We start from the raw sequence: 20184 nt of genomic DNA, 5'->3' as shown, positions 1-20184 counted from the left end.
GCCAGGTAGTTGTTGAAGAACCAGGGAGAGAGCTTAGACCCCTGGGTAACACCAAGTAAAGAGGGGAAAGACCCCAGTTGGACCTAAAAGGGTCTGTGAGAAAGGAGGTCAACCAGGCTAGGGCCTGATCGGTAATACCAAGGTTGTCCTGAAGACGATTAAGCAGGATGGCATGGTTGACGGTGTCAAAAGCAGAGGTTGGATCAAGGAGAATGAAGACAGAAGGGAGATTAGAGTCTGGATTGGAAAGCAAGTCTTCACGGGTGTTCAGGCGAGCAGTTTCCGTGCTTCTGGCAGTTCTGAAGCCAGACTGGTGGTCATGGAGGCAACCAACAGATTCAGTATGTAGATTAAGCTGGGAGCTGGCCAGCTTTTCCAAGAGTTTGACCAGGAAAGGGGTGATGGAGATCGGGTGATAGTTAGCTGGAGGGGAAGGATCGGCCAAGGGCTTATTTAGAAGGGGGAGGGGAAAGTTCCAGTGGCAAAGGAGTGATTGCAGAAATCGGCCAAGGCTGGAGCAAGGGGGTCGATGTGGTCCTTGATTGTTCTGGATGAGCAGGGGAGAACCTGCGTTGATGTGACTTTCATAGATCAGACTTATCTAGTTCAAGCGATACTAGAGACTCCTCTCTCTCCGGATGGGGAACCCATTCCCTTCACCACACAGCTCACACAGTGGACTCGCACCACAGCCCAAAACCACATCAACCTTCTGGAACTACCTGCAGTACTCCAGGTCCTACAAACTTTTCAACTGCATCTAGTAGGTCAGACAGTAGAAGTCCTTACACACGGCACAGCTGCCATGTTTTACCTAAAACAGGGAGGCGCACTCCAATTCTGTCTAGGCTATCCCAAAATATGTGGAAGTGGGCTCTCAAGCGGAACATGTTCCTAGTCTCTCAAAACATTCCAGGGGAACTCAATCTTCTAGCAGACACTCTGAGCAGTACCACTCTACCTGAGGAGCATGAGTGGCAACTCAACCAAGAAATATTAAATGAAATCTTGTTCCTATGGGGCTATCCTCCTTTAGATTTGTTCACCACAAACCTAAACGCACAATGCCCAGACTTCACATCCAGGTTTCCTTAACCTCTAGCCAAGGGGAACACTCTGGATGAGCTGGTCAGGGAAATGTACCTACCCACTGCGATGCTGGAAATGCATTGGAGGGCCAGGGCCTCCCTGTCCTTGTCATGTAGTATTTTTTCATGTGTGCTGTTTTATTTTCTGCCCAGGAGTCCATGTGGGACTACTGGCCGTGCAGCTCTTCCTCTTTTTGGTCATGGTGAACACCCTTCAGATACTTTTATGGCACCCATGGGTGGGGGTACAATCCTGTACCACTGCTGTGTTTTTGGGCACCTGTGTGTGTGGCCCACAGAGCAAGGTATGGGCTGGTGGCAGCTCCATGCTGAACTTGACAGGTGCTCTTATCCTCTGTCTTGGGATATCCAAGCCCTGCCATTGGAATCAGTTGATTCCTGATGGGAGACTAGATTTCCCATGTGTCCTCTTGCTTTCTATTACCTGTTACCTTGCTTTCCCAATGACCTGGGAAGCCCTGACTCTGTCCCACCCAACAGCCAGTCAGGAGAAGGAAGTTCATATATGGTATTGTGGGGGAAGTCAACGCAAGAATGGCTGGAGCCTTCCCAATGACTGTATGTTGTGGGTACACCCTTGGGGTGGCACCTGGGTGAATGGAGTGTGTGACCACTATACATTTCATGTTATGGGTGTCTAGTTTCTGGTGTGTGACACAATGACTGAGACCGCCCTGCCCGAAACTGCTATCAATGCAGTTTGGAGTGCTGGGTGCTTGTCCTCCCTATCGACATTCCTTGTTGCGAGTGTCTGGATGGTGAATGGCCTGAATGCACTGCGAGCCTGATTGGCTGCCTGCATGAATGCCCTTCTGAATGATTGGCTGCCGAGCTTGGCCCAGCAGTGTGAGTGAGAGATAGAACAGTATATCTGGGGGCCTCTCGCTGATGAAAATCGTTCAGAATCTGAAGTCGAAACTTGATGCTTACTCACGAAGCTGAGCCGGACGAATTGCTGCTGTTTTCCTTCAACGCTATCTGGAAGCTGTTGTGCCTTCGAAGACTGATCCAAGAGAGGACCTGGCTAGGAGACCTCTTCCCGAGCTATGAGGGAACATCGTGCACCAGCTAACCTTCCCCAAGGCTCCCTGGAAGTCGGTCATAAAAAGGCTGCTGACCGGAGACGGGACCACTGAGGAATCTGAAGAGAAGCACCCGGACACCAAGGCAGTCTAAGTCCATTGCCATCGACCAGGGTTTGGCAGACCGCTGGAAGCCCGTTACAGCAGTGTTGCCCAGAAGCGGGGACAGTTTGACGCTGGGCTGCTGACGACCGGAGCCCCAATGCTCCATTGCCAAAGAATACTTTGAATGAAGGACTCCCTTGCTCATCACTGTCGTCCGCTTTGTCCTGCCGGAGAGTCAAGGTTGCTGACGAACCAAGGAGAATCCGCTGGTGTTTCCCGCCACCCACAATTCTGAAGTACGCTGACTAAGATCCGAAAGCAAGCCCTGGTCGAGTCCCGATCGCCGACGCCAAACGCTGACGACCAGACACCCTTGGTGGGCCTATGTTCTTCATTGACTCTCTGCGGCAACAAACTATCGCCGTCGAGGCCTTCGCAGGACGACCAGGACCATTCGTCGACGAGCACCGCCAGAACCGAAGCTGCTGCCTCAATGCTATCATTCACCTTTTCTTCGAGGGATCTCGATGATCTGTGACTCCTGCCTTAAATGGAGTTCACTCAGGAAGGATCCGTTGACGACCCGACTTCGAACTCTGCTAACAAGGTACATTGGGGTGGTAGAACCTTTTTAGAGGGAACCAAGACTATATTGAACAATATATGGACTGGGCTTGTTAAACTGCATTATTTACAGTTTGCCCAGGTTGGGGGAGGGGCGATTCCTCAAACAACTGTCTGGTGGCAGGGGCCCAGTATTCTGCCAATTGTTTAACCCTTTGTTTTCCGTCCAAAGTCTATGGTTGATACTGCTGCTATTGATTTGTATGCCATTTGAAACTGTCAGCAGTTGATTCATTTTAATGGAATCGGAGTAATTGTGGTACCACATCGAGTGTATATATTTATCATTTTAGAATTGCTTGAGCACAAAGTGTTATTGTGTATATAACTGAAGCCTTATTTATATAAAGAACTGTGTTTTCACTAACATCGTGTGTGGACATTCATTTGTGGGGGATTGGGGTTACACTGTACTTAAGATCTCAGGAGGTGATGCAGGCTGGTTCTTAAGCCTTGATTGCTCGTCCAATGTTAGCAAATGGAGAATCTTGGCTGGGGTGCTCTGTGCCTCTACTCTGCCATATAGAGGAGTACAGATACCCCCCCCCCCCTCAAGTTTTTACACCCACCAGGAACAAGCCACAGTAATCCTAGCCCCTATGTGGGCAAGACAACCTGTTAGACTCACCTGATCTCTGCAGGGATGTTGGGCACGGTTGGAGCCCTACCTAGCCTTGGCTCCCTTGGATCCGGATTTACCCCCAGCTGAGTGTGGACTGCTCTGGTCGCTGGCAATGCCCTTGGAAGAAGGTAAGAGGCAGTGAAAATGCTGCGGCTGAATTGCAATCCCCCTCGCACCCCTCATGCCAGAATGAGAGGAGCATGCATTTTCCCATAAACTCTCACTTGATTTGTAAAGATAAGCTCTCCGTCCTGCTTCTCTTCAGCAGGGGCGCTGAAGATAGACCTAGTTGCTTCACTGGTCCGTGTACATGATGGTCCAGACCAGCTGCGACCAATCCGCTTTGGAGGTAAGTGTTCGTAACAATGATTATTGTCGGTATGCTTTTGCAATGTCTTTCACAATGATTCTTGTCTGTAATTCTTATGTCTTTCCTTTTCCCAATAGGTGTGCGGATGGCCACGCTGCGTCGCGGTGTTGGAAGCGAGTCCACATGGTGCCAGAAGGGGGATGGAGCGGCCCCACTATAAGTGAAGTAGGGTTTCTAGGTGGTACGCAAGGCTTGGGTATTGCGCAGCCAAGCGTTAAATGTTTATGCAGTTTCTAACCTTGTGCGTTCCTTTTCTCTTGCAGGGGTAGCCTGGCGTCGGATGATGGAGAGCGGCGGTCCGAGAACCTGTCAGCCAGGGGAGTTGCTAGGTCTGGAAAAGACCCAGGGCTAAGCTGATGTCGGAACTGTTGGGACTGGGGGCTAGCTAGTCTTTTGGCTGTAGCTCCTGAGATTCTAACCGGGTCTACAACCAAAAGATCAGGGGCTATAGCCCCCTTAGCCTCCCCCCTAGCAACACCCCTGCTGTCAGCGGCTGATGGATGGGAGATCCATAAGGATGCTGAGCGAGAAGAAGACTCCCGCGTAGGTATGCTCGGACAGGTGAGGATGAGACGAGCTGCAGGCGATGGATTTGCAGACAGGTAAGATGAGCGCTGCAGATGCTGAGTTGTAGATAGCTGTGCTTCGAGCAATGGTGTGGCTGATTCAGGTAAGATGTGTGGTGTAGAGGTAGAGTTGGAGTATATGTGCTGAGAGCGATGGTATGGCTGGATTCAGGTAAGATGCATGCTGAAGATTGAAGCTGGAATCAGGTAGGTGCGCGCTGAAGATTGTGTCCAGGACCTGATGAGGTGTGCTGAGCTGGAAACAGGTAAGAGCTTCAGATGGCGGTAAGCGTTACGCTGCACACAGCAGACTAACGCAAAGCCTCTACATGTGGGTGGGGCTGGCTTGAATAGCCTGGCCCCAGCAACACCCCTTTAGCTCCGCCTTGTGGCCCCACCTCACCACTCCCATAGACTGCTGCACTTGCCTTCCAATGCTTTCCAATGGCCAAGCCCGGCCTGGGTGCACGTGCTTTGGACACAAAGTGTGCAGAGCACACTTTATGAGCCTGGTGCCAAAAGGGTCAGGCAAAGGTCCATTTGGACCCTTTGGAGGATGAAAGTGATGGCCCTTGATTAGTGGCCATGACACAACCATGGTTTCCACATCTGCTCAAACTGGCTATGTGCGAACCGATCAAACTCCAGTGCCCCTACAAAATGCTTTCCTAGCACGGGGGCACTATACTCCATCCACAGTCTATGAACTTGGCAGCCTGGCTCCTGAAGTCATAAAGTTGTGACACTTAAAACTGCCTCGAAGGTGTATGGCTATCCTAAAGGAGGCATGCAAACCCAACACCAGACACTGCTACTTCAACAAGTGGGAAAGATTTGTGGCGTGGTGCTGATCACAAGCCTTAAATCCAATTGATGTTCTCCAGCTAACATTTTAACTACATGCGTTACCTGCTACACTTGGGCCTAGTATTTATCTCCAAAGTTCACCTAACTCTGTCCGTGTACACCACTTCTCAAAGCAAGGTGTCCTGGTGTAAAGTTCCTGTTATCAAGGTTATCATTGAGGGAGTAAAGAGACTTTACCCTCCCGTTTCCAACCCTCCACCAGGGTGGGATCTTAATGTTGTACACTCAGACCTTATGGGTCCACCCTTTGAGCCTATGCACAAGTCCAGCCTCAAACAAAACCACTTTCTTAATAGCCATCACCTCCATAGGACTGGTGTGCTACAAGCATTTTCAGTAGAAGGCCTTTTCTTTGTTCTCCACAAGAGAAAAGTAGTACTAGGAACACATCCTAGGTTTTCACATAAATCCATATCAAAGTTCAATTTGAACCAGTCTATTGGACTACTCCCTTTTTTCAAAAGTCCACCTAACTCAGCTGAAAGGAGCCTTCATAAACTAGATGTAAGGAGGGCAGTTCTGTATTTGAATAAGACAAAGCCTCTAAGAAAAACAGCCACCTCCAAACGGGATTACGTGCCTACAACTGTGCTATTCTCTGTCAAAAAAATCCCCTGCCTTCCACACCCAAGAGCTCACTCCACCAGAGGTACAGGAGCTACTTTAGCATTTATTGCAAATGTCCCTCTACCCGCTATTTTCAAGGCATCTACATGGAGTTCATGCATGCCTTTACTATGCATTGCTGCATTGACACATTCTAAGGCAGATTCACAGGGAGGAAAAGCGGTGCTAAAATATCTATTTGACGCTGTACCTTCTCACAACCCACCTCTTTGTCCAGATAGTGCTCGGTAATTTATGCATAGCATGTTATCTAACCAGATCCACAAGCCTCAGAAGGGATACATTACTCACCGTAAACATATTTCTGATGCTTGCATCTTCTTGGATTCACATGCGCCCACCCTTCCTCCCCTGTGGAGTAGAAGGTGCATTGATGTTTTTCTGGCTTTATTGCCTCTTATCTGCTTCATTACATCTGTACTTGCGCTACACTTCATGCCGCATGTCAGAAACCAAACCATCTGAGGGACCTCGACGCGTGAAGGACCATGTGTACAGTAGACGTCTGTGGGATGTTTTTACCCATGCATCCGAGCCCTACCACAAAAACTGTGCATTACTGGCATTGAAAACCTCATGATGGCCAGAGCTTACCAGAAAATGCACAGGAAAATTCATGAAGAATAGGTGCCACCCATTTTTGCCTATGTTGTGAGCACAGGAGGGCACTGCCTAAAACCACCATTGAGCTACACACAGTAGCCTGAAAACTATTGCAAAAAGGGCAATGCTGATTGCCAAAAGCAACCCATAACTATTGGGAATTCATTTTCTTCAGGTCAAACATGGCTAAATTATGGGCACAAAATTATTTTACTGCAGAACCACACCAGTGCCATGTGCTGAACCTGGATAATATACTTCCATGTAAAATCTCTTGTTTGGAATGCATTCATTCAAGACTGATCAAAGAAATGGACGCAGTACCGATCAATACCTCAAGGCGGCGCTAGCGGTCTAAACTCTGACAGGAGAACTGCTACTTCAGAAGCCAATCCGCCTTCTGAGACATCAAAAGACTGCATTTAATTAAAAACTTAACCACTTGCTGTTCCCAGAGACAATCTGATTTGATTAACAGGCCAAAAGGCTGGGAAACCTCTCACCTCCAGAGATTCACAGCAGGAGTTAGAATCTCACATGACCTCTTTATTGATAGAAGGCAGACTGGCTGGCAGCCTCCTGGAGACCACACAATAGGCTCTTGCACTTGAATAGAATATGTTGATTTTGACTGTTTCCTGTCAACAAAGACCTGCCGGCCAGGGGACGCATGTGATCACTGACCCACCCAAGTCTTGGAGGCTGACTCCAACACTCTGAGAACTGAATTGAAAGCAAAATATATATTTTACAGAAACACTGATAACTCTTGGTAACCGGATGACAGAAATGTGAAATGTGGGGAACCTTAAAATGGAAACTTTGCCTACAATTCAAGCCCAAACTCCAATTTGTGTGATGTTCTGGGGCAAGACCCCACTATTTATTGATATTGTAGACACTGTATTTAAGCTAGCGACCTGGTAAGTTACTGAGATATGTGTAGTAGAAGGGTGTACATTTGTATAAATTTTAATGAAAAACCAATGTTGCATAACCCACTAAAAAGCGCAAAATGTTGCCATTTCTGAATGCAAGCCCCCAGGAAGAGCAGAGTTTGAACAGAGTATACCTCATGTGATATGTGATGGGTGCATGTAATTTTAAACAACTGTGTATCTGTGCAATATGTATTTGGGTCAAATATAGATTTGTGGGCAAACTGACCAGGGGAGGATCCTCTGACCCATAAAACCTACAGCATCACTCTGACTCACATTTCCTTCCCCCAATCAAGGAAGAGAGAAAAGCTTGACCAATGATCAGTTGAGTGAGGGGCCGGCTTAGTGATGCTGCGCACACACCCACTTTCAAAAGACATAAAGAGCCACTGGAAGCTAGAGAGGACATTCAAATCCAGTTGCTGCGGAGCGTTTTGCCGGACCACACAACATCCAGAAGATACCAGTTCCAGACTGACTCCAGCTACATACTCCAGAACCTAGAACTTATACTTTAGAACCTAAATCAGAGGCCTAAAACCACAAGCTGAGTTCTCTGCAGCAGGCCTCAAATCATTGCAAGCTACTCACAGCTGGGGGAGCTGCTTGAATCCCTTGCTAAGAACTTTTTCCAGGACCAGTGCAGCGATCCAGGAGCCGTGCAGAGACCGCTATATCTGGACAGACCAGACCAGTGCCAGACCAGACCGTGCAGAACCGCAGACCCAGAGACCAGATCGCTGTGAAGTGCCGCTAGCCTGATTGATCAGATCAGTGACGAGACCCAGTCCTTCCAAATATATTGTGAGTACAGCTAGGACGGGGCAAAAAACCAAATCTTTTAGTTTAAAGTAATATAATTCAATCTATTTAACCTAAGTAGAACTGCCTCCTAACTGTCACCTGTCATTTGTAAAGCTCCACCACTGTTGCTTGTCAATTCTGCAGCTGCAAAGCTGTCACCTGTCATTTTGAGTTTACTTTAAATCCAAAAAACGACCTTTACAAAATCGTTCATATCTCTGGAACCGTTTGGGCTACGAACTTGGTTTAACTTTCCTCTGAAAGCTTAGAATCTAAGCTTTCCTACTCCTTATACTTGATTCACGCACTCGCGAATTTTACCGCGATTTGGTTCAAAATCCAGCCACGTGTAACCATCAGCAGTCATTTCTTTCCTTGTTAAAAATTTGTTTGCCTCTTAATCATCATCTCTGAATCATTGCTAAAGTGAGCCTGAACTCATCCCAAGTATCTCTCACTCACCCTGAATCTCCTAAAGGGTATTAAAACCATTTTCAGCATATTTCTCACTTCATTGCCATCACCTTTTAAAAGCATTTTGGGCCTGTGTTTTAAAACTCATACCGGTTTTCTCTAAGATTGCTGGGGGGGAACTGAATTTCGTATTGTATTTGATTGCATTCCTGAGAACTGTGTGCTCCTCTTTCCATCTACTTCCCTGTCTTACATTGCATAGGGGAGGGGGGTGAATTCCCAGAGAAAAAGTGATTATATTATCTTTTTCTAAAATCATCTCAAGTATTTCTGTACTGCATTTTATTCCTCATTGCTTTTCCCTTGAAATCATAAAAGTATTTTTGCTACTTGATCCATCCTATACTAACTCCTCATTGATTATAAAGAAGTGTGCTAGTGTCAGATTACCCATTGTTGATTAACATTATATTTATAAGGGCGATATCGATTATTAATTTATTATAAAAGTGTGGTATCTATATTTTCTTATTTCTCAAACCTTTTAAACTTGCAAAACAGAAGTACTTCTTGGCTCAGTGGGGTCAGGGGGATTCTAAGAGAGGGGTGTTATATAGGGGTAGTCATCCAGAACTCATGAACTGGACATAAAGATATATCAATAAGGGTTTCCATTCAGTATCCCAGACTAGGCATGGACTTACCTGTAGTGTTGAATTGAATCTTCTTACACGTCGCACTAGGGATCGTTTTACCGACACGCCCAGTCGACGTCCCTTTTCGAGTTTTGGAAACAATTCATGTACAACTCTGACCACTAGATGTCAGCCTATGCATAGCATGGGAATCTAAGCAGATACAACCATCAGAAATATGATTATGGTGAGTAATGAAAACCAATACCTGCTTACATATGGAATCGTCTTAATGTAGGTAAATAATTGTTTTAAACTACAGAAGTGTGGAGACTGTTGAGGAAAAATTGGTATTCTTAATTTATAAAATGTAGGTTTTGAAAATGTTATGGAAATTGTTTGATAGGATTATGATGTGGTATATAAAAGAAATGTTTAATTATGAGGAATGTACTTTTTATCATTATAATATATATTGATGAACATCGTGTTTTGATTGCTTTGCATTTACCGTATTTGTATATTTATGAAAGATCATAGCAGATTTTGAATTTTCACTCCATGTTCTTAAAACCCATGTACAAAAGAAAAAAGCTCTTAAGGCGGCTGCGCCACCACTGGCCAGGATTTGCCCGGTTCATGGACCGCGGGCTTGCACCCCCTAATATTGAGCCTGCTGCTGGCGTCCTGTGTGCAGTCGGTTTCTTGTGAAATGTGAGTCCATTGTTATTGGCCACACGGTCTCTTTGGCGCACACAGGCAATTGTCCACTCGATGGCAGTGCTGCAGCATTTTTGAGTTGTGAATGGTGCGCCCTGCTGGCCGCTGCCAAGCATCTGCATTTCGCAATGAGTAAATGTAATATTTGGGCCAATGCTGCCACCCAGAGGTCGGCCGTCACGGTGAACTTGTATTCTATCTTTGCAGTTACTGGCAATTGAATGTTGCACGAATCCCTGTGCTCGCCGTGAAGGCAGGGACCACGAGGAGCTCGAGTATGCGTGCAAGTGAGGGGGGGTTTTCATAAACTTTCTAAGCTACTGTTCCTTTTGCTGCCAGTAATTGTTCGATAGTGCTCCCATAATGGTGGTGTGACTCCTGTGTTTGTCCGTCTTTTCTAGAGCTTCCAGGCGCTAAACCTTTGCGTGACAATGTGAATGGAACCAGCAAAAGGCCTGTAAAAAGTCGCCCGAAGGCGCTGTCTCTTCCAAAGGAAGCCGTTGATTACAGCCCCCCCATCGACAGCTGGTCTCCGCCCCCCATCGAAGGAATCAGTGCGATGCGGCCTCCCTGCATTCAGATCAGGTAGGCCCCTCCATGCAAGCGCCTGTTTGGCAGTGACACCCCCTCGGTGATGGGGCATCGTTTCTGCTGCGCGGGCGCTCAACACTTGTGCACTTCACTTCTCTTGTGAGGTCTTTGCTACCAGCCTAGCATGGCAGCTCGGTATAGACGCCCCCCTCCCGCCAGCAAGGCCGTCACATCGCCCTCTTGCACACGGCATTTACGCTGGCGCAGAGGCCATTGTGGGAAGCCGTCCTCGGTGCAGTGCATGTGGTCGCCGGGCGCTCTGGCTGTTGATTGCAGCAGGAGACTGCAGGCGAACTGCGCTCTTGTGTTGGTGTGGGCAGACCGGAATAACCCCGAGCTGTCGGTGCCCGCAGGCTGCAGCCTGGGCGGCGCATTAGTTTTATTTGCCCACAGGGCTGGGGTGCATTGGCTGGGCGGCTTGCATAGGTGCAGTGTTGAGTTTGCCGTCAGAGAGGGGTGTTCAGCGGCGTGGGCGCGGATTGAAGGGTTTAGGAGAATAATGTGATTGGTGGTTAAAGGGTAGGGTTGGCAGAGGCTGTAGTGAGACATGATGCAAGTCGTTTCTTTGACTTTATTGCATAGTTCCCGGGCACTTGGTATTTAGTGTGGCACCTGGTGGAGGTCCATGTGTGAACTAGGGCAGAGATGAATTGGCAGAGGTCCAGGCCAGTGGGTCAGAGCAGCAAGAGCTCCATTGGTGCTTGAATGGGGCTGTGGTGGTTGAGTGCAGGGAGTGGCTGCAGGAGATATGGGCTTCTTTTTTTTATTAAGTTTATTGAAGTTTACAGAAAACTAACAGGACATCAAGCTTATCAGCATTGTAACTGTAGAATTCATCGCAAATAATCTACACCCCCACTACCATCCTCAACCTTCACAGAATTAAAAATGTAAAACAGACCAACTTATTATTACATGCCATCCAAAAATCCACCCCACATTTGATCAAACTATTTCATTTTTTTGTTTCTGCGAAGGATAACCTTCTCAATGCTGGCAACCGGCCCCACGTCCTCCGCCCATTCCGAGCAGGTCGGCCTCTCATCACATTTCCATTTTCTCAAAACGATTTTGTTTGCTGAATTTGCTGCCCTGAAAAACCAGCATTTCTGTGGATAAGTGAGTTCTTCCACTTTATCATCTACGCCCAAGATGACAGTTTTGTAATCAAAATCCTCTTGCAACAATAGACCCTCATTAGTAGATGTGGGTTTCTTGAAGTTTGGTCGAAGGAAGAGTAGGTGCTGTGGGCGGCTGCTTGGCATGAGGCCGAGGACCCTGCATTTCTGGGGGTTGGATGAGCTGCTTGGCACGAGGCCGGGGACCCTGCATTTCTGGGGGTTGGATGAGCTGGGGGTTGGATGAGATGCTTGGCATGAGGCCGAGGACCCTGCATTTCTGGGGGTTGGATGAGCTGCTTGGCACGAGGCCGGGGACGCTGCATTTCTGGGGGTTGGATGAGATGCTTGGCACGAGGCCGGGGACCCTGCATTGCTGGGGGTTGGATGAGATGCTTGGCACGAGGCCGGGGACCCTGCATTGCTGGGGGTTGGATGGGCTGCTTGGCACGAGGCCGGGAACCCTGCATTGCTGGGTGGTGGCTGGGGGTTCAGGGAGTGGCTGCAGTCAATATGTACTTTTCGAAGTTTGTTTGCGGGGTCAAAGGGTGAGGAGATTCTGTGCCCTGAGTGTGTCTTCTTGATATACGAAGATACTTCGTACCCTGGAGTGGTGGGAGGGAAGGGGAAGGGAGGGGTAGGAAGAGGGTCAGGGGAGGGGGATGGGGGGTGGCTACTTGCTATGAGAAGACTCTGCACCCTGGAGTGCTGGTGGGGGGGGAGGGGGAGTGGCTGCTTGCTATAAGGGGCCTCCGGACCCTGGAGGGCTGGTGGTGGGAGGCAGGGGGTGGCGGCTTGCCTTAAGGGGCCTCTGGACGACTGGTGGTGGGAGGGGGGTGCCGGCTTGCTATAAGGGGCCTCCAGACCCTGGAGTGCTGGTGGTGGGAGGCAGGGGGTGGCGGCTTGCTATAAGGCGCCTCCAGACCCTGGAGGGCTGGTGGTGGGAGGCAGGGGATGGCGGCTTGCTATAAGGTGCCTCTGGAGGACTGGTGGTGGGAGGGGGGGGGGGTGCCGGCTTGCCATAAGGGGCCTCCGGACCCTGGAGGGCTGGTGCTGGGAGGGGGGGGGTGCCGGCTTGCTATAAGGGTCCTCCGGACCCTGGAGTGCTGGTGGTCTCGTAGTTTATTGGGCATTGAAAATTCAGAGCTTGAGGATTTTCCTGAATTGAGGTACACTTGGATTGTGCAGAGGTCCTTTGAGAGAGTGTTGCAGTGTTTTTGGAGAAGGAAGATTCTGTGTTTCTCTGGTGGTAACCACACCTTCGTTACTGGTGTATCTTCGCTGGATCGTCTTGCCATTTTAGTTGGAATTGCGTGACTTTTTCTCCACTGCCCTCAAGTGCTTGGCGAGCGATGCAGAGTGCATTAAAGTGCATGATTGTTTTGACCAGTAGCTAGTGTGGAGTACCTGGGGTCCCCCCCCCGGCCAGTGTGGAGTACTCAGGACTGCCCCCCCCACCCCTGTGGCCAGTGTGGAGTGCTCGGAACTGCCCCCCCCACCCCCGTGGCCAGTGTGGAGTACTCGGGACTGGCCCTTCCCCCCTCTCTATTGTGGCCAGTGTGGAGTACTCGGGACTGCCCCCCCTTGTGGCCAGTGTGGGGTACTCGGGACTGGGCCTTCCCCCCTCTCTTCTGTGGCCAGTGTGGAGTACTCGGGACTGGCCCTTCCCCCCTCCCCCCCTGTGGCCAGTGTGGAGTGCTCGGGACTGCCCCCCCCCCTCCCTGTGGCCAGTGTGGAGTGCTCGGGACTGGCCCCTCCCCACCCCCCAGCCAGTGTGGAGTGCTCGGGACTGGCCCCCCTCCCCCCCTGTGGCCAGTGTGAAGTGCTCGGGACTGCACCCCCCCCATCCGCCCCTTCCCCCCTGTGGCCAGTGTGGAGTACTCGGGACTGGCCCTTCCCCCCTCTCTTCTGTGGCCAGTGTGGAGTACTCGGGACTGGCCCTTCCCCCCTCTCTTCTGTGGCCAGTGTGGAGTACTCGGGACTGGCCCTTCCCCCCCACCTCTCCTGTGGCCAGTGTGGAGTACTCGGGACTGCCCCCCCCCCTTCCCCTGTGGCCAGTGTGGAGTGCTCGGGACTGGCCCCCTTCCCCCCCTGTGGCCAGTGTGGAGTGCTCGGGACTGGCCCCCCTCCCCCCCCCCGTGCCCAGTGTGGAGTGCTCGTGACTGGCCCAACTCCCCCCCTGTGGCCATTGTGGAGTGCTCGGGACTGGCCCCCCTCCCCCCTGTGGCCAGTGTGGAGTGCTCGGGACTGCCCCCCCCCTCTGTGGCCAGTGTGGAGTGCTCGGGACTGGCCCCCCGGTGGCCAGTGTGAAGTGCTCGGGACTGCACCCACCCCCCATCCCCCCTCCCCCCCCGTGGCCAGTGTGGAGTGCTCGGGACTGCCCCCCCCCCTCCGCCCCTGTGGCCAGTGTGGAGTGCTCGGGACTGGCCCCCCTCCCCCCCCCCCCCGTGGCCAGTGTGGAGTGCTCGGGACTGGCCCCCCTCCCCCCCTGTGGCCAGTGTGGAGTGCTCGGGACTGGCCCCCCTCCCCTCCCTGTGGCCAGTGTGGAGTGCTCGGGACTGGCCCCCTCCCCCCTGTGGCCAGTGTGGAGTGCTCGGGACTGTAACCGCCCATCCCCGCCCCCCCCCCCCCCGTGGCCAGTGTGGAGTGCTCGGGACTGCCCCCCCCCTGTGGCCAGTGTGGAGTGCTCGGGACAGGCCCCCCTCCCCCCCTGTGGCCAGTGTGGAGTGCTCGGGACTGGCCCCCCTCCCCCCTGTGGCCAGTGTGGAGTGCTCGGGACTGGCCCCCCTCCCCCCCTGTGGCCAGTGTGGAGTGCTCGGGACTGCCCCCCCCCCCCCCGTGGCCAGTGTGGAGTGCTCGGGACTGGCCCTTCTCCCCTCTCTTCTGTGGCCAGTGTGGAGTACTCGGGACCGGCCCCCACTCTCCTGTGGCCAGTGTGGAGTGCCCGGGACTGCCCCCCCTCCCCCCCCTGTGGCCAGTGTGGAGTGCTCGGGACTGCACCCCCCCCTCCCCCCCCCCTGTGGCCAGTGTGGAGTGCTCGGGACTGCCCCCCCATGTGGCCAGTGTGGAGTGCCCGGGACTGCCCCCCCTCCCCCCCTGTGGCCAGTGTGGAGTGCTCGGGACTGCACCCCCCCCTATCCCCCCCTCCCCCCCTGTGGCCAGTGTGGAGTGCTCAGGACTGCCCCCCCCCCCTGTGGCCAGTGTGGAGTGCTCGGGACTGGCCCTTCCCCACCCCCCAGCCAGTGTGGAGTGCTCAGGACTGCCCCCCCCCTGTGGCCAGTGTGGAGTGCTCGGGACTGGCCCCCCTCCCCCCCCCCCCCCCCCCTGTGGCCAGTGTGGCATGCTCGGGACTGGCCCCCCTCCCCTCCCTGTGGCCAGTGTGGAGTGCTCTGGACTGGCCCCCCTCCCCTCCCTGTGGCCAGTGTGGAGTGCTCGGGACTGGCCCCCCTCCCCCCCTGTGGCCAGTGTGGAGTGCTCGGGACTGCATCCCCCCCATCCCCACCCTCCCACCCCCCTGTGGCCAGTGTGTAGTGCTCGGGACTGCCCCCCCTGTGGCCAGTGTGGAGTGCTCGGGACTGGCCCCTCCCCACCTTCCAGCCAGTGTGGAGTGCTCGGGACTGGCCCCCCTCCCCCCCCTGTGGCCAGTGTGGAGTGCTCGGGACTGGCCCCCCCTGTGGCCAGTGTGGAGTGCTCGGGACTGCCCCCCCCCCCCGTGGCCAGTGTGGAGTGCTCGGGACTGGCCCCCCTCCCCCCTGTGGCCAGTGTGGAGTGCTCGGGACTGGCCCCTCCCCACCCCCCAGCCAGTGTGGAGTGCTCTGGACTGGCCCCCCTCCCCCCCCCTGTGGCCAGTGTGGAGTGCTCGGGACTGGCCCCCCTCCCCCCCTGTGGCCAGTGTGGAGTGCTCGGGACTGCCCCCCCCCCCTTGTGGCCAGTGTGGAGTGCTCGGGACTGTCTTCCCCCCCCCCCCCCTGTGGCCAGTGTGGAGTGCTCGGGACTGGCCCCCGTCCCCCCCTGTGGCCAGTGTGGAGTGCTCGGGACTGCCCCCCCCCCTGTGGCCAGTGTGGAGTGCTCGGGACTGGCCCTTCTCCCCTCTCTTCTGTGGCCAGTGTGGAGTACTCGGGACTGCCCCACCCCTCCTGTGGCCAGTGTGGAGTGCTCGGGACTGCACCCCCCCTATCCCCCATCCCCCTCCCCCCCCCGTGGCCAGTGTGGAGTGCTCGGGACTGGCCCCCCCTCCCCCCCTGTGGCCAGTGTGGAGTGCCGGGACTGCCCCCCCCCCCCTGTGGCCAGTGTGCCAGTGTGGAGTGCTCTGGACTGGCCCCCCTCCCCCCCTGTGGCCAGTGTGGAGTGCTCTGGACTGGCCCCCCTCCCCCCCTGTGGCCAGTGTGGAGTGCTCGGGACTGGCCCCCCTCCCCCCCTGTGGCCAGTGTGGAGTGCTCGGGACTGCACCCCCCCCCTGTGGCCAGTGTGGAGTGCTCGGGACTGGCCCCCCCCCCCCGGGGCCCAGTGTGGAGTGCTCGGGACTGGCCCCCCCCTCCCCCCTTGTGGCCAGTGTGGAGTGCTCGGGACTGCCCCCCCTGTGGCCAGTGTGGAGTGCTCGGGACTGGCCACCTTTCCCCTGTGGCCAGTGTGGAGTACTCGGGACTGGCCCTTCCCCCCTCTCTCCTGTGGCCAGTGTGGAGTACTCGGGACTGCCCCCCCCCCCCCCCTGTGGCCAGTGTGGAGTACTCGGGACTGGCCCTTCCCCCCTCTCTTCTGTGGCCAGTGTGGAGTACTCGGGGACTGGCCCTTCCCCCCCTCTCTTCTGTGGCCAGTGTGGAGTACTCGGGACTGCCCCCCCCCCCTGTGGCCAGTGTGGGGTGCTCGGGACTGGCCCCCCCTCCCCCCCTGTGGCCAGTGTGGAGTGCTCGGGACTGGCCCCCCTCCCCCCCTGTGGCCAGTGTGGAGTGCTCGGGACTGCACCCCCCTGTGGCCAGTGTGGAGTGCTCGGGACTGCCCCCCCTGTGGCCAGTGTGGAGTGCTCGGGACTGCACCCCCCCTATCCCCCCCTCTCCCCCCCCCCCCCCCCTGTGGCCAGTGTGGAGTGCTCGGGACTGCACCCCCCCCCTGTGGCCAGTGTGGAGTGCTCGGGACTGGCCCCCCTCCCCCCTGTGGCCAGTGTGGAGTGCTGGGGACTGCCCCCCCCCCCTGTGGCCAGTGTGGAGTGCTCTGGACTGGCCCCTCCCCACCCCCTGTGGCCAGTGTGGAGTGCTCGGGACTGCCCCCCCCCCCCCCCCCTGTGGCCAGTGTGGAGTGCTCGGACTGGCCCCCCCCCCTGTGGCCAGTGTGGAGTGCTCGGGACTGCCCCCCCTCCCCCCCTGTGGCCAGTGTGGAGTGCTCGGGACTGGCCCCCCTCCCCCCCTGTGGCCAGTGTGGAGTGCTCGGGACTGGCCCCCCTGTGGCCAGTGTGGAGTGCTCGGGACTGCCCCCCCCATCCCCCCCCTGTGGCCAGTGTGGAGTGCTCGGGACTGCCCCCCATCCCCCCCCTGTGGCCAGTGTGGAGTGCTCGGGACTGGCCCCCCTGTGGCCAGTGTGGAGTGCTCGGGACTGCACCCCCCCCATCCCCCCCTGTGGCCAGTGAGGAGTGCTCGGGACTGCCCGCCCCCTGTGGCCAGTGAGGAGTGCTCGGGACTGCTCCCCCCCCGCCCCCCCCTGTGGCCAGTGTGGAGAGCTCGGGACTGGCCCCCCTCCCCCCCCCCTGTGGCCAGTGTGGAGTGCTCGGGACTGGCCCCCCTCCCCCCCTGTGGCCAGTGTGGAGTGCTCGGGACTGCCCCCCATCCCCCCCCTGTGGCCAGTGTGGAGTGCTCGGGACTGCCCCCCCATCCCCCCCCTGTGGCCAGTGTGGAGTGCTCGGGACTGCCCCCCCATCCCCCCCCCTGTGGCCAGTGTGGAGTGCTCGGGACTGCACCCCCCCATCCCCCCCTGTGGCCAGTGTGGAGTGCTCGGGACTGCCCCCCCCCTGTGGCCAGTGTGGAGTGCTCGGGACTGCCCCCCCCCCTGTGGCCAGTGTGGAGTGCTCGGGACTGCCCCCCCCCCTGTGGCCAGTGTGGAGTGCTCGGGACTGGCCCCCCTCCCCCCCCCTGTGGCCAGTGTGGAGTGCTCGGGACTGGCCCCCCTCCCCCCCCTGTGGCCAGTGTGGAGTGCGCGGGACTGGCCCCCCTCCCCCCCTGTGGCCAGTGTGGAGTGCTCGGGACTGCCCCCCCTCCCCCCCTGTGGCCAGTGTGGAGTGCTCGGGACTGCCCCCCTCCCCCCCTGTGGCCAGTGTGGAGTGCTCGGGACTGCCCCCCCTCCCCCCCTGTGGCCAGTGTGGAGTGCTCGGGACTGCCCCCCCTCCCCCCCTGTGGCCAGTGTGGAGTGCTCGGGACTGCCCCCCCTCCCCCCCTGTGGCCAGTGTGGAGTGCTCGGGACTGGCTCCCCCCTGTGGCCAGTGTGGAGTGCTAGGGACTGGCCCCCCCTGTGGCCAGTGTGGAGTGCTCGGGACTGCCCCCCCTCCCCCCCTGTGGCCAGTGTGGAGTGCTTGGGACTGCCCCCCCTCCCCCCCTGTGGCCAGTGTGGAGTGCTCGGGACTGCCCCCCCCCCCCTGTGGCCAGTGTGGAGTGCTCGGGACTGCCCCCCCTCCCCCCCTGTGGCCAGTGTGGGGTGCTCGGGACTGGCCCCCCTCCCCCCTGTGGCTAGTGTGGAGTGCTCGGGACTGGCCCCCCCTCCCCCCCTGTGGCCAGTGTGAGTGCTCGGGACTGCACCCCCCCCCCCCCGTGGCCATTGTGGAGTGCTCGGGACTGGCCCCCCCCTGTGGCCAGTGTGGAGTGCTCGGGACTGCCCCCCCCTGTGGCCAGTGTGGAGTGCTCGGGACTGCACCCCCCCTATCCCCCCTCTCCCCCCCCCCCCTGTGGCCAGTGTGGAGTGCTCGGGACTGCACCCCCCCCCCTGTGGCCAGTGTGGAGTGCTCGGGACTGGCCCCCCTCCCCCCTGTGGCCAGTGTGGAGTGCTGGGGACTGCCCCCCCCCTGTGGCCAGTGTGGAGTGCTCGGGACTGGCCCCTCCCCACCCCCTGTGGCCAGTGTGGAGTGCTCGGGACTGCCCCCCCTTCCCCCTGTGGCCAGTGTGGAGTGCTCGGGACTGGCCCCCCCCCTGTGGCCAGTGTGGAGTGCTCGGGACTGCCCCCCCTCCCCCCCTGTGGTCAGTGTGGAGTGGTCGGGACTGCACCCCCCCCATCCCCCCCTGTGGCCAGTGTGGAGTGCTCGGGACTCCCCGCCCCCTGTGGCCAGTGAGGAGTGCTCGGGACTGCTCCCCCCCCGCCCCCCCCTGTGGCCAGTGTGGAGTGCTCGGGACTGGCCCCCCTCCCCCCTGTGGCCAGTGTGGAGTGCTCGGGACTGGCCCCCCTCCCCCCCTGTGGCCAGTGTGGAGTGCTCGGGACTGGCCCCCCTCCCCCTGTGGCCAGTGTGGAGTGCTCGGGACTGGCCCCCCCTGTGGCCAGTGTGGAGTGCTCGGGACTGCCCCCCTCCCCCCCTGTGGCCAGTGTGGAGTGCTCGGGACTGCACCCCCCCATCCCCCCCCTGTGGCCAGTGTGGAGTGCTCGGGGACTGCACCCCCCCATCCCCCCCCTGTGGCCAGTGTGGAGTGCTCGGGACTGCACCCCCCCATCCCCCCCCTGTGGCCAGTGTGGAGTGCTCGGGACTGCCCCCCTCCCCCCCCTGTGGCCAGTGTGGAGTGCTCGGGACTGGCCCCCCTCCCCCCCCTGTGGCCAGTGTGGAGTGCTCGGGACTGCCCCCCCCCCCCCTGTGGCCAGTGTGGAGTGCTCGGGACTGCCCCCCCTCCCCCCTGTGGCCAGTGTGGAGTGCTCGGGACTGCCCCCCCCCCTGTGGCCAGTGTGGAGTGCTCGGGACTGCCCCCCCTCCCCCCCTGTGGCCAGTGTGGAGTGCTCGGGACTGGCCCCCCTTCCCCCCCCCTGTGGCCAGTTGTGGAGTGCTCGGGACTGGCCCCCCCTGTGGCCAGTGTGGAGTGCTCGGGACTGGCCCCCCCTGTGGCCAGTGTGGAGTGCTCGGGACTGGCCCCCCCCTGTGGCCAGTGTGGAGTGCTCGGGACTGGCCCCCCCTGTGGCCAGTGTGGAGTGCTTGGGACTGGCCCCCCTCCCCCCCTGTGGCCAGTGTGGAGTGCTTGGGACTGCCCCCCCTCCCCCCCTGTGGCCAGTGTGGAGTGCTCGGGACTGCCCCCCCCTCCCTCCCTGTGGCCAGTGTGGAGTGCTCGGGACTGCCCCCCCCTCCCTCCCTGTGGCCAGTGTGGAGTGCTCGGGACTGCCCCCCCCCCTGTGGCCAGTGTGGAGTGCTCGCGACTGCCCCCCCTCCCCCCCTGTGGCCAGTGTGGAGTGCTCGGGACTGCCCCCCCTCCCCCCTGTGGCCAGTGTGCAGTGC

At 56.9% G+C, this 20184-nt stretch overlaps 1 protein-coding gene across 1 annotated transcript in view; it reads left to right on the top strand.

The window, feature by feature from the left end:
* GCNA (germ cell nuclear acidic peptidase) overlaps positions 1-20184 on the top strand; it is a 530843-nt gene that overhangs the window by 351505 nt on the left and 159154 nt on the right. The window contains exon 8 of the mRNA XM_069612346.1: positions 10431-10614. Within this exon, the coding sequence (XP_069468447.1) occupies positions 10431-10614 (184 nt within the window). The remainder of the gene's footprint in view (positions 1-10430; positions 10615-20184) is intronic.

The sequence above is a fragment of the Ambystoma mexicanum genome, chromosome 5p (assembly GCF_040938575.1).
Source record: "Ambystoma mexicanum isolate Mex_15411 chromosome 5p, UKY_AmexF1_1, whole genome shotgun sequence".
Lineage (NCBI taxonomy): Eukaryota > Metazoa > Chordata > Amphibia > Caudata > Ambystomatidae > Ambystoma > Ambystoma mexicanum.
This window is presented reverse-complemented; position numbering and strand designations above follow the sequence as displayed.